Consider the following 21,028-nt stretch of genomic DNA (forward strand, 5'->3'; position numbering starts at 1 on the left):
CAGTAAATCTTATAAACCCGTTTGAAATACTTATAATACCTATTTATTTGTGATACAATGTTTGAAACTTTTGATTTAAAAAAAATATCCAGCTTTTAATTTTATTCAAACACGTATAACTTCCGGTCTGGGGGTGACCGGCGGTCGTACACAGTAAAGCGTGGCTGCGGCTCCTCCCCCCTCGACCCGAAAGTCCTCCGCTGCTGCTAACTGAATTGCGGAACCACAGCAGAGACTCAGTCCGCTGCTCGTCGATTTTCAGATGGAAGTTGATGTGTAGTGGTTTCCCCGAAGGCCTCCATGTCGAGCAGGAGCTTATGGACTGCAGCTAAGATAGCTAACGAGCGCAACCACAAGTTGTTAGTTAATGTAATACTAGCTAGTTGCGTCATTTGATAGCCACCGCTAACTTAGTTAGCTAGTCTCAGTGGTATACGACGTCAGTTTCAAAACAAAGCACGCAAAACGGAGAAAATCAGATCCAGCTGTCACCTCCAGAGTAGGTGGTGGCCAGACAAGCTAACTCGGTTGAAGTCTGTCAGTGACCTAAGGTATATTACGACACCTAGACGCTGTTTTGTACTCTCCATTAATGGCCAATTAACGTTATTTTGCAGACCTTAAGTTGAAGAACGTTTCTGCAACCGTATTTTAACTCAACGAATCCAGCAACTAGCGTCGAGCTACGTGGTTGCACTGATACGATCAGATTCAACTTTTCTTGTAAACTTGGAATTAAATGTCCGAGAAGAGTTCATCGTCCAGTTCGGATGAGGATGTGGACCCGGAATCCGGGCAGCCCCTGGAGCTTGGAGGCGTCCTAAGCAAGGTAACTTTAATTTAATCGGTGTGCAAGTGTTGCTGCACTAGATCACCTGCTGAGCGCAGCTTTGTAACTGTGTACTTCACGTCTTGTGTGGTTACAGTGGACAAATTACATACACGGGTGGCAGGACCGATGGGTTGTGTTGAAAAACAATACTTTGAGTTACTACAAGTCGGAGGATGAACGGGAGTACGGCTGCAGGGGCTCTTTGTGCCTCAGCAAGGCAGTCATCACAGTAAGTATTTAAACTGGCCAACATCACAGCGAGCTTAGCACCTGTTCAGCATTTCAGTAAGTGAGGGCTCATAAGAGGATAGTTGTTTCTCTAGTAGGTCTCCCTGTTTTGATCCCATCTCTTCTTATTCTTAGCACACGCTCTCCATTTTCCTCTAAGACAGAAAGGTGAACATTAACTTATATTGAGGCTGTGTTGAGATTACAGATAGATATTTGAGCATACCAAGGGAACATTGCTTCAGTGATCATAGCGCTATCAATTGTTCGTGGCCCTTGTTATCTACTATAAATTAGCGTTTGCCCAGGGTTTCAGATGCAAGCTTTGACCACACACTGTAGAGGTTGGACCTACATTCTTCCTATTCTGGCCTCCTGTTAGTCAGATAAACTGAGACCTACCACCCTGGTTAAATATTCACTGCTCTCTCTCTCTCTCTGATCATACAAGTACAGAAGCCAAACAATTGGTTTTACTGTAATTTGCGCAGCTGTGTTCAATAGGATTACACGATTTTTAAAAGTACAACTTAAGAAGGTCACAGTGAGGTCCTGCTGCTTGTTGGTGTGAACATAATATCAGTTCCTATGCTTGTGCAGACCTGAATGGAGCACGGTTGTTTTGTAATTGCGCTATAGTAGCCAAACCAAGAATGTACACAGTTTTATTACACATGCTCACAAGTAATTGGAGCAACATGACCCAAACTTTTCCCTGCCTCTATTTTTTTTTTTCCACTAAAGCGGGGTCTAAGGACTCAGGAATGCACAAACAAATCTTTGCTTCTTAGCTCCCATGTAACAGCTACACACTGATACACAACTTGTAAGTAAAGACCGACACCAGAAGCTCCCATTGATTGTACATGTCATTGCATTTTCCCACCATTTATCAGTTTTAAGACTTAATCTAGTATAAGTAATACTTAATATTTGTATATCTTGTATTAAATATTATTAAATTAATCTGATGCACACAGATGCGTTGTAAAATGTCACAAGAAGGAAAAGTTAGGATCTGACAATGACTAAGTCTTATCAGTGGACTGATAAGACTTTTTGTGAAGAAATGTACACGTTTGAAAAACAAAAAAAAAGCTAATGCCGTGTAGATACAGCTGTGCTTACGCAAAGGGGAAGAGAACGTTCCAGTCATAGAGAAAGTGTTATAAACTTCATTGTTAAGTTTGAAGGTTTATGGTCTGTGCCTGATGCAGCAGTGCAAGATAAACTGGATTTGTCAAAGCTATAATCATGGCTGGATGGGCACAAAGTTGCACACACCTTTATAGTGAAAATTTAAAACAGGAGCACTTTTTTCATATCCGACTGTTTCTGGTAAGGGAATACGGCAGCGCTAATTTTGTTAGGAACTTCAGTAAAAAGCATTTAAGGGTCATAAAAATCCACCCCATGCTTGTGCCCATTCTAAATATACAAGCTGTGAAATGCAATACCAGCGTTAAAGCATTACTACAATGTTACATAAAGTTTTGCAGGCTGACAATAGATGTCCAGAGTTGTGTGTTGCTGTTGTCAGTGGCTGCAAATAAGACAGCACATGAGCAACATTCAGCAAATCTAATTAAACTTTGGCAGCATACGATTTTGTCAGCTGACAGAGCAGCTGTATTCTGAACACTGCTGAATAGGGAAAATGGGGGTGGGGACGGACAGAGATTGAACCCCACTGTGTCTTACTTGTTGCAGATCTCTTCTCAGCTGTAAGCAAATTCCAGTTTCAGAGGAAAGGAGGGAATTCTTTGTTGCACATGTTTTGGTGCCTGAGGCGGTTAGTAGCTGGAGCTGGGTGGGGTGTGTTGTAGAATGTGGAAGTGCAATAGTTGAAAGACTTGGCTGAGAAATTGACGGAAATCTTATGATGACCTTGGGTCAGGTGACAGTGTGCTGGAATAATCTGTTTTATGTAGCGCTGCTCCACTACGGTTGTTAAGGGCTACGGCAGCAGGCTCAAGACATCATCTTCTAATTAAAATCCGTCTTTATTCCATGGCATATGCATTTCTGTGGCTGATTAAGTCCATATGTGTCTGGAATGTGTCATTGTTAGTAATCCTTTGCCACAGACAGAGAGGTGCTAAAGCGGGATTTTGCTCTTTCCTTAGAAATGTTATTCATTAAGGGAAAATGTTATTGAAATTTGTATTTTGATATTCAAATTTCTGGTTATTTTATTTTCTGACTCATGCACTCTAATAACTACCCATGCGCTCTGCCTTCTCTCTGCACAGCCTCATGAGTTTGACGAGTGTCGTTTTGATGTCAGCGTGAACGACAGCGTTTGGTACCTCAGAGCCGAAGATCCCGAGCACAGACTCCAGTGGATTGAGTCGATAGAACTACATAAGGTGAGCAGTTTGGTGATTTTTCTCTTTCTTCTGCATATTTTAAAATAAACTTTCTCCTTAGCTTCTTTCGAGATCATTGTTTGCCTGTCATACAGACTTTCTTGGGATTATATTATTTTTGCATGCGAGCTGCATTACCTTGACAGATTAATTTTAGGTAACATGATTTCAGTTCCTGTTGTCATCAGAGACAGCAGGAGCTTGTTGAGAATCAGAAAAGTGTTTCTTAAGCAGTATTGTGTTAGCTTTTCTTCCTTTTTTGTTGATGTAATCACTTAAAAATAGTTTTGCTGTCCGTGTTGTTGGGGGGTTGTTTTTTTTTTCAGCATTGGAGTTGAATTTGAGTTCAAGGCTTGTTTCTTTCTTTTTTCCCTTTTTTGAGTTTTATCTGTTTCCTTTCTTAGTGAACAGGGTGTGGCAGGGCAAGAATCAGACCCATACACACATACTGAGAGCTCTTTACCCTGGGAATGTGAGGAATCTGAAGAGTGAGGGGTTGATGTGGGGATGTTGTTACATAGTAGGCAGCTGTTTTCTCTGCAAGGACATCTGGTTACTGGTATATCACCTCTGAGCATAAAGTTTGTAAAACAAATTGGATATGGTTCAGGTAGTGTCTGAAAAGTTGTATTTAGGTGTGTGTGTGTGTTGGTATTTTGGACCTTCATTTTATAAGGCTGAGACTGTGTGTAACTTCGGATCACATGACTTCAGACTGTTGATACACAGTTGCCCCAAGGCCTCTACTTGGAAGCGGATTGTGGGGTTAGTCAGGGAACTTAAGGTTTAACTCTGAGTTTTGGGGCAAAAGTTACAAAGTTACCGGAGGTATTCATTTGATTGTGTGTCTCACTCAGTGTCTCGGCTGATTAAAGCACTTGTTAACCTTAAAAGATTTTTTTCAAGTAAGTCATTTAAGTTAGTGTTGTTGTTTTTTTGGGGGGTTTTTTTGTTTTTTTTTATACTTGTCCTTTACTTACTTCAAGTAAAGTTTAAGCGTAACAGCAGGTTATACATTTTAAATTCGATACATTTTTTTCTAACCCTATTCCTCATTGGTCATCTGGAGAAAACACTGTCTCTTTTATGTAAACACGTTCACAGCTTCCTCCCCCAAAACTGTGTGGTCTGTGTAAGACGATAACCAATGTCATGACACCATACCACGTGGCGTGATAATAGTTGTTAGGCACATGCCTGCAATATCATCTGTAAAGAGAACGGGGTGACAATGGTGGAGCTGCCAGTTCTCATGTTCTCTGGCAAAAGCCATATGAGCGGCATGGTGCACAGGTCCCACTAAAGGACACTGGACCCTCATGCCACCCTCATAGTCTGTTTCTGACAGTTTGGTTAGAAACATGTACACGAGTAATCCTCTAGAGGTCGTGGCCCAAGAGTTGGGAGTTCGCCTTGTAATCGGAAGGTTGCCGGTTCGAGCCCCGGCTTGGACAGTCTCGGTCGTTGTGTCCTTGGGCAAGACACTTCACCCGTTGCCTACTGGTGGTGGTCAGAGGGCCCGGTGGCGCCAGTGTCCGGCAGCCTTGCCTCTGTCAGTGCGCCCCAGGGTGGCTGTGGCTAAAAAGTAGCCTGCCATCACCAGTGTGTGAATGGGGGCATGAATAGATAGAAAAAACCCCTGTGGGGTCCTTAGGGACTAGAAAAGCGCTATATAAATACAGGCCATTTACCATTTACCATGTTAAGGGCTTGCTCCATCTGTTTGTCATTGCATAAAGGAGCAGATCCTGCTGCAGAGTTGATGACCTTCTACAGCCCTGTCTAGATCTCTTGTTGTACCATCTTGTCTCCTCAGAAGTGACAAGGAAAGAGGCCACCAGCTGGAAATCTATTTTTGGGGGGGGGGTTGTTGCCTCTCCGGTGCATCTATTGATACTTTGACTTGAACAGCATGCTTCCTAACTGGACAGACTGACATTCCTGAAGTTGAATGGAGATTTGTTGTTAACTTACTACTGCCTTTCTTTAAACTGCAGTGGTACATTCATTTCATGGTCCATGCCAAAATGATGTAAGAGACTTGTTTTTATAGTGGTTCTTATTGTAGCGCAGTGAACACGCACCATTCAAAAAACATTCACTTTTTCATGAATTCTCATAAGCCGTGCTTCTCCACCGAAGAGTGCTGTCAGTTCACTTTGTGAGTCCTGCTGGATGGTTTTTAGTGTGGGTGTGAGTAACCTGAGGTCAGCAGTCCATTAACAAGGGTGTGAGAGTATTTCAAAGTTATGTCTGAACTGTAACCCACAGCAACCTCAGTGAGCTTAATGAAGCACCACCTCAGCATTACTGTAGTGTTTGTACTGCTCCCAATTGGAAAAAGAAGGACTTGCATCATGCAGTGTACACTATGTGGAATATTGTTGTCTGTGTTTCCAGGCTAACTAGCATACACTAAAGTTTCTGCTGAAACTCTAAAACATGTGCTATAAATATAAATATTTCATTTGTAGGTTCTTTTTCTGTCCTAGTCCTCAACACTTCTTCGCAACAATAGAGCACACACATAACAGCATCTTTCCAGCATCAGTGTGATAGCAGTGCATTTCAGTGTAAATCGTTGAAGGTCACCCTTTTCTACTTTGTGGCGTTCTTTTTTTTTTTTTTTTTTTTTTTTTTTTTGTGTGCCACTTTTATAAATTCATACAGGGCAAGTTAATAATCAGTATTTAACAACTCTTAATTTGCTTTAATGTGGGGTGACTAACGATTCCAGCTTTTAAACACCCCAAAAGCAAATGGCTATTATATGTATATCACCGTGGCAAAATTAAGCTGGTCAGAGGTAGTTTTTGTGCAAATCCATTTGTGTTTTTATGTGTGGGTGTGTTTGTGTTGGTGGTGGGAAAAGTCGTGCTAAATGTGGGGACGTTAAGTGCCGCTCTCGATGAATAATACATTTGTTTAATCGCCTGTTCTCACAGCAACAAAATCAAGAGGGACACATTAAAACTCCTTTGCACAGAGAAGGCTGATCCATTTAGGAGTATTCAAAGGGGTCATATAAGGGAGGGGGGGGAATACTTACTGTTTTATTTGTGGGTTTGCTGCCACTTCTTTGGGATGGTTTTGAGGACTGTCTGAACTTCACTGGTCCCTTCACATCTCTTTGTAAAGGAGAGATAAAAGGAAAGAAGTAGATAGAAGTAAAGCTCCAGACAAGTATTATCCCCTGCCTCCCACTCTCTGCTGCTCTCTCTCTCTCTCTGTTATAATATACAGTATGCTTCTTCACTCGCCCACCCATACTTTATTGGTTTATTACACAAACAGCCCCAGACAGCCTGCGTTTCGCTCTAATGCATACATGCATGCACCCTTCATTTTCACCCTTCTCTCGCTCTTACTCTTCCATACAAACACACACAGTCACGGTTGCTTGCTCAGTGATGGATGCCGGACATAAAGACGGACAAGAGGAAAAGGTTTCACATATCAGGGTGTGTGGTCTGTTGATGGTTGTGTGCAGCGAGAGTGGAGGGCATGTTGGTGTTTTTGTCTTTGAGCCCATGTGTGTGACTGTAAAGGACTGACTGACAGGGGACTCCGTTTCACTACCAAGGAATTTAGAAGACTCCTTCCTTTGACTGAGACGATGCAGCTAGTGTCTGCCTCGTCTCTGTTCGCTACGGAGGAAATGACTGCTTTTCTCTGTTCTTCCTTTGCTTCTCTTGTAGCTCTGTTCTTTTACTTGATGAGCTGAGCTAAAGCCTGCATGGCTTCTCTTCTCCTCCTCCTATTTCCTTTTGTTTAATAGTGAGGTGTGTCCGGGGAAACGGGAATACCGGATTAAAGCTTCTGAACTGTCACAACATTGGGAGTGTTGGGGGAAGTGGCTGGCCATGTTGAGGCCAGCAAATCGCCGGGACTGCCGCAGTGTCCTGCTCTGCTTTGGCTGTTGGAATGGCCGGATGGTGGGCTTTTAGCACTTTGGCATGCTGCTTGCTCCCTGTCACCCATCACTAAAATCTTTAATTATGATTCCAGTTTTATGGCAATAAAAATGATGTGATCCATCTCTTCCGTCGCCCCCACTGCATAAATTTTATTGTGCTTGCATGTAGTGTTTTAAATTGAGATATAAGAAGAACTAGTCTCTTTAATGAACTTCACTGCATGCCAGCCTTAGTCACTATTAGTAGGAAATTAGACCGAAACTGCATAGCTCATAGCTAACCTCAGATGTATCGACAATCTCTGAGGAGTTTACATCACATTTACCCTCATTTCATCAGCATCAACATTATAAAACCTTCAGATCAGGACGCCATTTCATTCGTCGAGAATGAGTGGAGTTAAGTTTGCATGGTTGTCATGCAACATAAAAATGCCAGTCTCTGGTCACAGGTTGGTCTCGTCATTGCTTCGTTGCACTTTATTGCTTTTTCTGTTTGTACCAAATTAGCAACACTGTAAAAATAACATCTGTCATCTGCACAAAATGGTAATTATATATTGTCTATCAAATGTAATAATCTGCATTAGCAACAAATGCAGAAAAGAATAAATATATTTTAGATTGAAGGCTCTAGTGTTTAGAAAGCATTGAGGATGTCGCATTTCACTTAAAACTGGATTTTTAGTTGGGATACTATTATATTAGCAGTTTAAATCAGCTTTTACAGTATTTATTTATTTTTGCATTTATGTATTTATTTTTTATTTTGTTGTAAGATATCTGTAACACTTTTTGCCAAGACTTTATTAACCCATGTAGCTCTTAAGTGTATTCACTGGCTTTCTTAATAAGAATTAATACATTTTCATGTTTTGTTAAAGTCATTATTACTTTAAGACATCCATCAGCAAATACAGTTGCTATGGCAGTTATCTGGATATTGATATTTGTGGCTCGGCATTGACACGCTGAAGCTTTGCTCTCCCGAAAGCAGAAGATTGTCTTAAAACAAACAGTTGCTTTGACTTTGGACTCTCAGTGCATTTGTGTGTGTAGCCTGTGTCATTACAGTGTACAGTTCAATGAATGTTGCTGTGGTTAGTTAAGTGAAGGTGCTTTATTGTCACTGTTTTGAATTTAAATTCGTTCTGTGGTGATAATGTGTGTCTTGTATGAAAAATACAAATGTTGTAAAAGGCTAATCACAACACTGTGGTAGAGGGGAGGAGTAAATCTGGTTGTTACTTAAATCTTGTCTTTGTGTAGCTTTTGAAACAGAGAAGCTATATACTGCTTTGTACTAAATACATGCTTTAATATGTCAGTTTTATCGTGTTTTGAGATTGCCTGTCCAGCTCGTTCTCACTAATGTGACATCTCGGAAACAATTCACCACAACTTTACGAAGTGTTTTTGGACATAATTCAAGAATTCATAAGTGAACAGCCTGTTTTTACAGCAGCCATTTTAATACGAAATGATAGATAAACACACATGAATCACATAAATTAAAGCATTGTACCTAAACAGTACAAACCTTCAGTGGTGTTTTAATCACCTATTTCATGTGAGAATGGCTGCTGGAAAAAGGTTTGTGAGTAAAATTTAGACAAATATCTGCAATAAATTCATGAAGTATTGACATTTGATAACTAAGAGGTCATGTGCAGACAGATACAGATGTAAACTGCAGCTTGACTGCTTGCAGAAGGCATGCAACTGTGAAGCAATAACCATGATGTTATCACAGCAAACTCTTTATTGAGTGATTAAGTTTTCTGTTGCTATGGTTTTAAACACTTAGATCGTTACCTGGTTGCCGCTGTTTAATGTCGGTTTTCTCAGTCTCTCACTGTGGGATATTACAGCAGAGGAATTCACGTGGGCGCTCTGTCAAGATTGTCACCTGATCCCTCTTCAGTTTGCTCTCTGTCGTTAGGAAATTTTTCTGCATGCCAATTAGCCAACGGAAATAGCTTGCAACCATGTCTTAATTTTGAAATCAAGTGGAAAATTGGACATAAAGCCATGACTAAACCTTGGGAAATCACCTGAGAGTCTTAAAACATATTACCACCATGGCAAAATAATGTTTCCGTTTATGCTGTGTAAATGGTAAATGGCCTGTATTTATATAGTGCTTTACTAGTCCCTAAGGACCCCAAAGCGCTTTACATATCCAGTCATCCACCCATTCACACACACATTCCATGTAAGGAAACATGCGCATTTAAATGAGAGGCTTTAATAATATGGGTTATAAAGTTGCTGTCTGTATGGACACTTTGACAACTGTGTGTGGCATGTACAGCTTTAGAGATTTTTGGCTTGGTATTAACACTTACTAAACTAAAATATATATATTACATATTTATATAGATCTCTTTTTACTTTGCTGACTCAGTAGTGCAGGAATCGTGAAGTCATCAGTTTGCTGTTGCAGAACGGATGTCATCACTGCCACTCCCTAAATCCTGGTCATAAATCAATTTTGTCATTTCAAATGAAACGATACACTGGATGTTAGCACACACATCACAATAGTCACAAGAAACCCATGTGAAGTTACTAAAGTAGCTTGACAGTTATTTCCATGGTTACTCAGCCACCACGTATTGGGCCTAAAGGCTGGGTTTCTGCATGTCTCTTCGTCAACCTCGGCCAGTCTCTGCAGACTGTGAGGGAATGTTTCTGTGTAGGTGTGGGTCCTGCTCGGGTCCAGCTCAGCATTAGTCAGGAACTGAGCTCCCTATGTCTAACTTTGATGATCACCAGGTTTTCTTATTATATTGCAGTTTGTTTAATGTTTAATGTGCCTTTTTTACTGATCTTTTGTTCCTTCCTCTTTGTCTCTTCACCTTTTTGTTTCGTGTCTCTCTTGCTGTCCTCCCACATTCCCACGCACCTGCAGGCTGAGTCTGGTTACGGTTCAGAGACGAGTCTGAGGCGTCATGGTTCCATGTTGTCTCTCACCTCAGCAGCTAGTGCCTTGTCTTCCACATCTACATCCTCCTTCAAGGTAAATCATTGTCATCAGTAACTGTGTTGAAAGATCTGGTTAAGTGAGACATCACTTTTTTCTTTTTTTTTTCAGTCTTTTATATTATTTTTTTCCTGTTTGCATCTCTTCGTCTTCTCTTCCCCCCCCCCCTCCTCAGAAGGGGCACAGGTTGCGTGAGAAACTTGCAGAAATGGAAACTTTCCGAGACATCCTGTGCAGACAAGTGGACACCCTGCAGAAGTACTTTGATTCCTGTGCCGATGCCGTATCCAAAGATGAATTTCAGAGGGACAGAGGTATACCAATTGTTGACCTTGCATAGCATCAGATTTACTTCAAAAATAGATGTACATTTGTTTTGAGTTGCCTCTGTTTGTAAAACAGTGATCTCTGGAGCAGTGTGGGGGAGTTGGCTTTGTTGTTTACTGGCACAGCAAAGCAGAACATTAACAGAGATCTTTTTTTTTTATCCGTTTCATGCAGTATGAGAGTAGGTAATGCTCATTGAGAAAGGATTCAGAAATCAATAACTTAACAAGACATTATGTGGGTTTAAATTTGCTGTCAGGTTTTTTATTTGTACTATGTTTATTGAATTTGTATTACAATGCAGACACAACCCTAATTGTTTATTTGCACAAAGATATTTAATGTGTTACCTGCAGTTATGTGGACGTGGATTATTCAGTAACATGAAATAGGTTTTAAAATATTATAAGTTATACACTAATAACTATGCAGGGCAGGGAGATGAAGCTATGACTGCTTGTTGTTTTCTAACTAGTAGAGGATGATGACGATGACTTTCCCACTTCTGCGAGACCTGACAGCGAATATAATCACAACAATAATGGCAGCAAAGAGAAATGTGAGTCTATCTGTAAATACTCTTTGACTTTCCATTGCATTACTTGGCTTGATTATAACAAATTCAGTGTAAGTGTGAACACCATTGTTTATTTTTGTTCTTGCTTTCTCTCTTCCTCTCTGTGCCAGTGTTTTCTCCTGCCAGTCCTAAAGGTATTAATGGGATAGACTTTAAGGGTGAAGCCATCACTTTCAAAGCCACCACAGCAGGCATCCTCTCCACTTTGTCCCACTGCATCGAGCTGATGACGAAACGAGAAGACAGCTGGCAGAAAAGACTGGACAAGGTACGGCTTTGGACAAAGAGTAAAGTTTCCCCAATGGGCGTGTCTGCAGCCACCGCTGTGGGTACTGCTGCTGACTGAGGAGCTGAGTGTTGCTTCCATTTCCCTTAAAGAGCTCGATGTTATCATTTGGGCTCTGTCTCTGAGGTTGTGATGCAACACTCGGTTGTCTAGACTTGATACTTACAGTATTGTAACATTTATAATTAAAAAGGTGCAGTTTTTGTTTTGGAAAGGTTACAAGGTGATTCTGTATTAAATATATAGCTTTGACTAAATAGTGTAGACTTGACTCTTTTGGAGTTATTAGTTTAGATGTGCTTCTTCAATCTTTCAGTCTTTATTTTTCTTCAGTCTGTGTGCGTCTTCTATTAAGTGACTCATTATTCTGGGATTCTGCTCTTGCACTTTATATTCTATGGGAAATATTAATGAAATAAACTGCTTGCAAGATGCTTTGCAGTTCAATTCTTCATCCAAGCACCTGCTGTAAATGCAAAGCAAATCTCATTCATTACAAAAGGAGACTGGAGACTATGCTCAGGCAGCAAGAACAATCATTTCAGCTGTCCTTATAATCCAACTATCCACTGAAAGGTTTAATGTGAACTTGCTACCAAGCATCATTGGCAAATATGGGTTGGTAAATACATGGATAAATCAGACTTCCTATAACGCACTCATATTCATTAATATTCAGTGAGTGGCCTGTGTCTTTAAAGGAATGCTCTTCAGAGCTCGTATAATCCGACCTCGTCAAACCAGTTCTTTTCCCTGTGTAAGGTAGGTGTGCTCCTGCCCAGCCCTCAAAGCTGGGAAGCCTTTTACAGTTAGAATACCTGAGTGACACTACCTCAAAGTTATCAGTGTTTTGATGTATATTAGCATACACTCAGAGGAACAGGACACACCTCACCTCACACTTGAAGTTTACATTAGAAGATGAGTACTCGGACTTCAAGGCAAAGTTTGCCAAAGCGAATGTTACAAAGGAGGACGACAGAGCTGCTCAAACACCAGACACAAAAATGGATACCTCTGCAGACCCACGGCCATTTCTTTACAGTAGGTCTTTGTATGTCAGGGTCCTGGTTGTCCACAACTTACTGCAGTATCACATTCTGGTTGTTTTGTGTTTTCTGGAATATATCTAGGCCTCTCTTTGCACTTTGTTCAGTTTCTTTGACTTTGTGTCTTATTTTTCTGCATTTAATAATATCTCGTCAGAGCTTAATTGTTTTGTGTTATAGATGAGCCTGTTTGATTCAGCTTACCTGTTGTTGTTTTTTTTGTAATTGCTGTACGTCAAAACTTTGTCTTAAGTATCTTTTTTCCTGCAGTTAAAGTTGTTAGACTGTATTTTTGTTCATCTTCTTTTGCAGACAGGCGATTTACTGCATTCCTGTTATTTTAAGTGATAGATTTTATTATAACAGTGACACTGGAATATAGTCCAACTTCTTTAGTTCTCTATTCAAGCAATCATTGAGATTATTTGTGTGAAATGACAGTTTTTGTCCCTGGCAAATAACATTATAGACACACAATTAAAATATTTAAAACTTGTTTAACAGATGGCTGAATAATGGGGTAGTTTACTTCACTTTTATGATTTTTTTTTTTCTTTTAAATCACCTGTCATGTTGTTAATTTAAGCATAGTGTTTGGTGTGACAGGAAATGTTTCCACACAAACTCCTGACAATGTTATGAGAATGAGGCTGGGACATTGTCTGAAGTAAGACATAACACACAACAGGAAACAGTGTATTTCTGTCCACACACTATTGGAAAAAAAACTCTGTTTGGTTTTGGGGAGGAAGTTGCTTGTATAAAAACGACACAGGAGACCTTTCTCTTGCGGTGAATTAAACAGGCAATTCATGTGCTTGGCTGGAAATCACACCTTTTTTTTTTTTTACCAGGTTAAAAACTGTTTAAAGTAGAATCGGACTGCAGTGGACGGTTGTGTTGTCACATGCCCTTCTGCTGGATGACGTCAAGAAAAGGCTAGGGCTACAGTGCTGGTTCAATGGGTTTCTGTGTTTACACGCTCTACGTTTTTATTCAAAGTTTCAATACAGCTGAACTAACCATAACAGCATCTCGTGTGTGTGTGTAGGAGCTGGAAAAGAGGAGGAAAGTAGAAGATGCCTACAAGTCTGCTGTGAATGAACTAAAGAAAAAGTCACACTATGGAGGCCCAGACTACGAGGTACAATGAAATCAGATAAGCTGAATGGATTAGATAAAAACTAGATGACGACAGTAGGAAGATTTCCTGATGTTGCACATCCCTGTTGTTTTTAATCTTGGGTGAGGCTTTTCTCACAGGAATCACAAATTCTGACATTGTGTGCTTGTTATTGTTTGTTCACAGGAGGGGCCCAACAGTCTGATCAATGAAGAGGAGTTCTTTGATGCAGTGGAAGCTGCACTGGACAGACAAGACAAGATAGAGGAGCAGGTGTGATGAAGACTTAAATGGGCCTCGCAAAGTCAGGACATGTTTCAAAAACATGAATCTCCAATAAATTAATCTATAAACAAGTGTCTATTTCTGTTTACTGTTTCCCTCAGTGCCAGTCAGAGAAGGTCAGAAAACCTCGACTAACTCTGGCTTCCCCTAGTGATGCCTACTCCACCATCGGTACACACAGATTTGCCAACAAGGTGCGCAGCATATTTTTATTGTCACTATACCTTTCACCCTATTCCTATCCCACTGTGTTGTAATTTAAGGCTACAAGTTGCTGCTCTTTTCTTTGCCTAATCATTCCTGTAAAAATCAAAGGCAGCTTACAGCCGGTGTGAGCTGCCTACTTGGTGCTGACTCCTGAAAAATTACTCATGATGTGGCCATGTGTCATCTTAACTGTTTAATATCTTAACTGTGGGGCAATCATTTTGTGCCCACTGCAGTGTTTTTCAAGAGCTAACATGATGGCTTCATATGAAATCCTACTTTAGCAGGTTGTGGTTGTTCTCCTCTGCTCTGCTGCCGTGGTGTCTTTTTCAGTTTTTGTTGTTTATTCCTTTCTTTTTCAACCCTCTCTCCGCTGTACAGCCCTATAGCCATTCTTCTTCCTTGTCCTCGATCGAGCTAATCAGTGCTTCAGATGACATTCACAGATTCAGCCCTCAGGTACTGTGCTTGGTCAGCTAAGAGCAGCCTGCTGCTTTTCATGACAATCAGAGAGAGCATGAGCAAACGGCATGTCTACTAACCACTCGCTCCAGGTTTTCACTAATATTTTGAGGATTATAGTATACTAGTGTTTATACATTGTGCTGTACATTGACCCATGAGGGGGGGGGAAACCTACCTAGTCAGAGTTGAAATTTCCCGAGAGAGCAGGTTGAGCTGTCCTTACCACAAAGTAGGTCTTCTGTGCATGTTAGGAATTTGGTTCATTTCCTCCCCCTTTCTTCACTGCACGCTTCTCCTTCCACAGCATGAACAGGCATGAATCCAGGCTAGCTTTGCACTATATTTTTAACTCATTGTTGAGATGTTAAATAACACCCCAAGCAGTATCAAATGCCTAATATTTATTTGGCTACTGCTTTGTGGATAATGTATTTGCTTAAGACATTCCTGTGATTCTGACACACCAGTAGTTTTCCTCATGCCTCCTATGTTGTTAAACAATAGCAGCATAGGTGGAAGGTGTGTTGATTGGTCAGGGCTGTCAATCATTACACCTGAGCATAGGAACCTCAGGTTCCTCTCTAACTGTGCCTTGTTGGTAACAACAGGAGAAGACTGCCTAACATATCATTAAATCAATATCTGACTCTTAGGTGGAGGAAACTGTGCAGAATCACATGGCTTACTCCATCCAGGAGGTGGGGGGCGATGCCAACTGGCAACTGGTGGTAGAAGAAGGAGAGATGAAGGTGAGGAGAGAGAATGCTGTGAATATTTAAATCTCATTGATGTTTTAAAAGTTATTATGGTGATTTAAAACTTTTAAATGGCTGAAAAAAAAATCATCTTAGTTTTTAGTAACGGGTGAAGTTGTTAGTGTGTTTATAATATTCTGTCTGTGGTGCTGTGTAACAGGTATACAGGAGGGAAGTGGAGGAGAACGGCATCGTCCTGGATCCCCTCAAAGCGACACATGCTGTGAAGGGGGTAACTGGACATGAGGTCTGCCACTACTTCTGGGACACTGCAGTCCGATTGGACTGGGAGAGTAAGATCTGTGTTTTAGTCCAACATATTATTACTATTTGACTCTCGTTGTGTTATTGCCATGACCTGATGTGAACTCTCCCTCCCACAGCCACCATTGAAAATTTCCACGTTGTGGAAAAGCTCTCTGATAATGCCATCATTGTGTACCAGACACACAAGGTATACTGAGTACATGGTGCCTTTTCATCAGTAGCATTAAACCACCTGTTTTTGATTGATTTGCCTGCTTTCATGTTTTAGAGAGTGTGGCCTGCCTCTCAGAGAGATGTGCTGTATCTGTCAGCCATCAGGATGATTCCACCAAGAAATGAAAACGACCCCGACACATGGCTGGTCTGCAACTTCTCTGTGGACCACGATGACGCCCCTGTAAGATTAACCCTCTGAGGCTTACATTGTTTTCCATCATGTGTTCATATAACCGCCCAACTCTCTGATACCATTCAGCGACTGAGTGGTGTTAAACATGCTGTTGTGCCTACACTCTGGCACAGTGAGTGATTGCATATCAGGCTCATTGAAATCTTGGTATGCTTCTGAATGATGAAACAGTCCAAATGTAACACTAAGTTAGCAGTGCCAAGAGAAGTGAGGACTTTGTGAGACAGTCTCACAGTTACTGCCTCAATTCTGCTGCTATAAACAAACAGTAAGTTTCCAGGATAAATTTCCATCTCGGGGAGCCATTTGCTGTCATAAACACGCTCTTTCCTGGCAAATGTTGAGATGCTTAATCTGTCTGTGCCTGCCTGCAAAACACTGGAGTACAGTATCTACAGCATTATATACTGTGGTTAGTTTTCAATGATAAGAAGCTTCCACCTAAAAACAGAAAGCAAATTGGGATAATAGATTTTCACTGTTAGATTCTGAAATCAACACTTTGTGTCCGCCTATCAAATCAGCCTTAATCAGCCTCTTCTGCATATATTATGTTAGTATGCACACTAATGTAAATAGCAAGTAGATTGTTGTCAGAGAGTAATTAGGTCTGGATTTGAGCTTTAATGCATTAACTGTGTTTTTGTCAGACAAAGACTGTTTTGAGCATGTTTGTATTTGTTTACATCAAAGTACTGTGTTTAGTTCATTAAAGCTTTTACAAACATCGTGATTTTATTTATTTATTTTTTTTTTAAACAAGACTTTTTTGGGGCGAAACAGAAGAACAGCATTAATCTTACTCACCCTGTCAGTTCATCTACAGTAAGAGTTGTGTTAGCTTGGGGGGTTGTTTGTATTTTGTTTTTGATTATTATTATTGTTGTATTTATTTGTCTATTTTAACTTTCAGCCCACAAACCGGTGTGTTCGTGCCAAAATCAATGTTGCCATGATCTGCCAAACGCTGGTCAGCCCACCAGAGGGTGACAAAGAAATAAGCAGAGACAACATCATGTGTAAGATCAACTATATTGCCAATGGTAAGTACCTCTGAAGATCATCTAGTTTTGATCTTAGCATATGTGCCTGAGGCAAGATCAACGGCCAGCAAAACAAAACCTGTGTAGCAACAACAATCCTGCTATAATGCAACCTACTGTAAATGCCAGAGGCTCCAACCAAACCTCAAATCAGTTTTTCAGTTTTACTCAGTCTGCATGTGTCCCTACACATACAGTGGTGGGAAATAATTATTGTATTATTATTATTATTGTAAATATGCGTTCTTGAGCAGGGGGATTTCTAGTGCTGTGAGATTTCAGTCCATTGCAGTGTAGTGTGTTGCTGATGGTGACTGTGGTCCCAGCTGCCTTCAGATCACTAATAAGCTCCTTCAATTTAGTTTTGGGCTGATCCATCACCTTTCGCGTGATCATCTTCACATCATGAGGCATAATCTTGGAGCTCCAACCTGAGGATGACTGTTGGTGCAATTATTTAGAAATTGAGAAATGTATAACCATCAGTCACTGAGCTTCTTGCTGATGGTCTTGTAGACAATTCCAGCCTGTCTGCAGGTCTAAGATCTGGTCCTTGATACCCTCTGGCAGCTCTTTGGTCTCACCCATGGTAATGGAGAGGTTGGAATGGATTTTGTGGACAGGTGTGCTTTATACACCGAACAAGCTGCTTTCTGTAAATGACTGACTGATTGTTATCAGTGTGGGAGACAGAAATCTGTCTGGATTGTAGAGCATCAAATACTTAGGAGTCAATGACGTGCAAAATGATCTATAACATTTATGTAACATGTTTTTCTAGATTTTTTTGCTTGATATTTTGTCTCTCTCCTTCAAAATGAAACTACCATAAAAGTTAGAAATTGTTTGTTTCTTTGTAAGTAATCAAACTCAAGTTCATTATTGCCCCACTTTATATGAAAAAACACTAGGCAATAAGTGAGAAAAGCACACATGGAATGTTCCAGCTGGCACATATACATGTATCAGCTGGGTTGATCCTCGGATTCAGTTTAAATGGTTCAGACAAAGAAATTATTGTTGATTTACATATAGAGACAACAAAAGGCCTTAAAAGAAAAATTATGTATCGAGTAGTTTCAGTGTATCTGGATCCAATGTGACAATCTTTAGCTTGGTAACATCTTGTGTCACAAGTTAAAAATGAATATACACCTTTATCCTCATTTGAAACAATCTGATATCAGCATTTTTAAACTTAGTACAGCTGCTCTGACACATGGATCACACAGTCTGGGTTTCTTTGAAATTTCAGTCCAGGCTGCCTCTTCTCTAAGAGGCTGTTACATAAAGGAGCGCTGCAGGGTGAATCTTGAGCCAGTTTATTGCCGGGGATGCTGAGCAGTTCAAAGGATGTTCATTTAATAAATCTTACATTTCCTTCTCCCACTAGAGGGCACCTCTAAACAGTTACAGCTCTCTGTGCACTGAATCACTGAGTTATTGTTAATTGTTTTATCATAAGTCAGCAGGAACACATTGGTTTTTGTTTTCATCTTTGTCTTTATTCCCTCACTCCTGTGTGGCTGCAGTAAACCCCGGAGGCTGGGCTCCAGCATCAGTACTCAGAGCCGTGGCCAAGAGAGAATATCCCAAGTTCCTCAAACGCTTCACCTCCTACGTCCAGGAGAAAACTGCTGGGAAGCCTATCCTTTTCTAAATTTAAACAGGTAACCACAGAAACACTGTTATTAGCAGCGGGATCTTCTATACTTAGTTGTATTTGTATTCTTTTGTTTTGTATCCTGACTTTATTACACTATTTGAGATATCTCCTGGTTGATGTCGTATCTGTTATTTTGAATCAGCCAGCAGATCCATACACTTACTTCAATTTATTCTTTGTATTCTTTTAATCCTGCTCATTTCAGCTTTCAGAGGTGCCAAGTTCACCTGCTGGGGAGACTGCGTTGTTGAAGTGACTGTTGAAGATCACATGACCATTCACGTGTCACCGCACCATCAGGACGTGCTGCTTGAAGATGAGACTGCTTTTGGCCCTAATGGATCAGTAGTTATCATCTTAGATTGTAACCTGTTCATGGGTTTGTTTGTACGTAAGCTGAAACATTTCCTAAACAGTCTTCAAATTGTTACCGATAATTTGCTTTTTGTTTTTTATTTGTTTGTTTTTTTTGTTAGGGTTCTTTTTTTTTTCTTTTTTTGTAAATTGTTTTGTACATTTACTATGATTAAACTTTTCTTGAACTTTTGGGGGGTTTGCTCTAATCACTAGTATTACAGCTACTTGTTTTGCTGCTGCTAAAGTAACTACCATGAAAGAGGAAAGAGAACAGATACTTACAGTGAAAGCACAGATGAGGTGTGGTACACTATTTCCTCTTTCTTGCCTTTTGCTGATCCTCTTGTGACGACTCTTTGTAGTTTGATGGGGGGTCAGAGCCTAAAGCTTTGAAGTCTTTACATTTCTAGATTGTTATAAAGTAGCTTTCAGAGAACACCGTGGACACAATGTATTGTACAGATAAAACGGTAAGATTTCAAATAGATTATCAATTGTGATAAATGTGAATTGACTCTTAAATGCTTGAATTTGATGACAGAAATGGGCAGATTAGATACAACAAGAGTGATGAGGAGCACTTACTAAGTCTAATTGACTTGTGTTGGACAATATTTTCAACTATCCAGATGATGTCGTTACTTAGATGCTAAGTTGCGGTATTTGCATGTATTTGTCAGTCAGCATGCTGTTGCTGACAGATATTTGCAAAGGACCGGCCCTAGTGTCTGGTTTGAAGATTCCTCTCTTTCTTTGAGAGCTGAATGAATACATTTTGTACCCTCTAGGTTTTCTCATCTCTATTTTCAGACCCTGGTGAGGCAGGGAAAAGAAAATCTTTCTGTTCACTCAAGAGTGTCAGATTTATAAATTACTCCTGCTGCTTTTAAGCGGAATTGTTATTAAATGTTAAATAGGATTATCATTTTATAATGTGTTCCTTATGTTCTCAGTCAGATGATTTTACATTTCAGATGCCACACTACCGTGCAGTGGTTTCCTGCACTTTGACTGATAAACTACCCCCAGTATGCCTTAGACGCCAGGAGTTCTGGCTTTCTCTACTGTTCAGCCACCAGACGTGCATTTATCAACACTGAAATCAAACTGGGTGGGGTTGGGAGGGGGAGGGTCAGCATTTCACATCATCTTACCTCAAGGTTTCAATTTCGACTGTGTTCAATGCCATCAATAGTTGGGAGTTTAGCAGTCAGTAGATCTGCATGGTTTGAAAAAAGAGATTTGAGGTTAGGAGGGATCTGGATAATTGTTTTTCCGATAATGATAAGAGCTAAATCTATGAGCGGTGTCAGCTGAAGAATGCATTTAGTCTTTTTAATTTTGATATTTTTGTCAGTAATCTACACACTTTGTATATTTCTAAGTTGTACATCAGAAGTGTTATTTGCACTAAATGTATTGCAATTTGACAATGTTCTGTAAATTAAAATTAATATACAAAAAACTGTAAGTGTTTTTGGTGTTTTAAGGTTTAGTTTAGTTTTTAAGTTATTACAAACACAGACCTGGAGTCAGAAAAAATGCACTTTATTGTGTCACGAAAGATCTTGAACTTGATTAAAAGCGTTGCCATCAGTGTAGGTGTTCCACAGGGATCCATTCTTGGACCTATTTTATTAACACTTTAAGTGTGTCTGTGTATAATCTATATCTCTGTGTATATAATATTTTTGTGTTTTTACTGTCAGCTGCATTGTATCACATCTGTGTAATTTATGTAGAGCGTTTACATTTTCACACCACCTTCCAATGTCAGGTTTACCAAAGTAGTCCTAAATTAAGTTTTGCTTGTTACAAATTTTTTTTGTTTCTACAATGGTTATTCCACCAGAATATGCTTGAATATTGTTACTGCATTCC

At 40.1% G+C, this 21,028-nt stretch overlaps 1 protein-coding gene across 5 annotated transcripts; it reads left to right on the forward strand.

Moving 5' to 3' along the window:
- The first annotated feature begins 151 nt into the window (after positions 1-151).
- Positions 152-20,621, forward strand: cert1 (ceramide transporter 1). Of its 5 annotated transcripts, XM_005922905.2 has the most exons (19): positions 152-499; positions 618-829; positions 927-1,061; positions 3,313-3,429; positions 10,260-10,367; positions 10,507-10,645; positions 11,134-11,217; positions 11,346-11,503; positions 13,622-13,714; positions 13,880-13,966; positions 14,080-14,172; positions 14,567-14,644; positions 15,304-15,399; positions 15,566-15,698; positions 15,789-15,859; positions 15,941-16,069; positions 16,995-17,124; positions 18,657-18,794; positions 18,996-20,619. In XM_005922905.2, the coding sequence occupies exons 2-18, from the start codon at positions 740-742 to the stop codon at positions 18,782-18,784; spliced, it is 1,869 nt and encodes a 622-aa protein (XP_005922967.1). In that variant the 5' UTR covers positions 152-499; positions 618-739; the 3' UTR covers positions 18,785-18,794; positions 18,996-20,619. The 5 variants fall into 5 exon arrangements, with proteins under 5 accessions (XP_005922967.1, XP_005922968.1, XP_042077188.1 ...); XM_005922906.2 differs by having other exon boundaries at positions 152-829; positions 11,137-11,217; positions 18,996-20,620; XM_042221254.1 differs by having other exon boundaries at positions 152-829.
- Positions 20,622-21,028: the final 407 nt, after the last annotated feature.

This window comes from Haplochromis burtoni, unplaced genomic scaffold, assembly GCF_018398535.1.
Source record: "Haplochromis burtoni strain Fernald_Lab_line unplaced genomic scaffold, NCSU_Asbu1 Contig_63, whole genome shotgun sequence".
Lineage (NCBI taxonomy): Eukaryota > Metazoa > Chordata > Actinopteri > Cichliformes > Cichlidae > Haplochromis > Haplochromis burtoni.

Coding starts and splice junctions, on each gene's coding strand:
- cert1 (XM_042221254.1), top strand. CDS start 740: ATGTCCGAGAAGAGTTCATCGTCCAGTTCGGATGAGGATGTGGACCCG. Junction 1,062..3,312: donor TCAGCAAGGCAGTCATCACA/GTAAGTATTTAA, acceptor CTCTCTGCACAG/CCTCATGAGTTTGACGAGTG. Junction 10,368..10,506: donor CATCTACATCCTCCTTCAAG/GTAAATCATTGT, acceptor CCCCCTCCTCAG/AAGGGGCACAGGTTGCGTGA.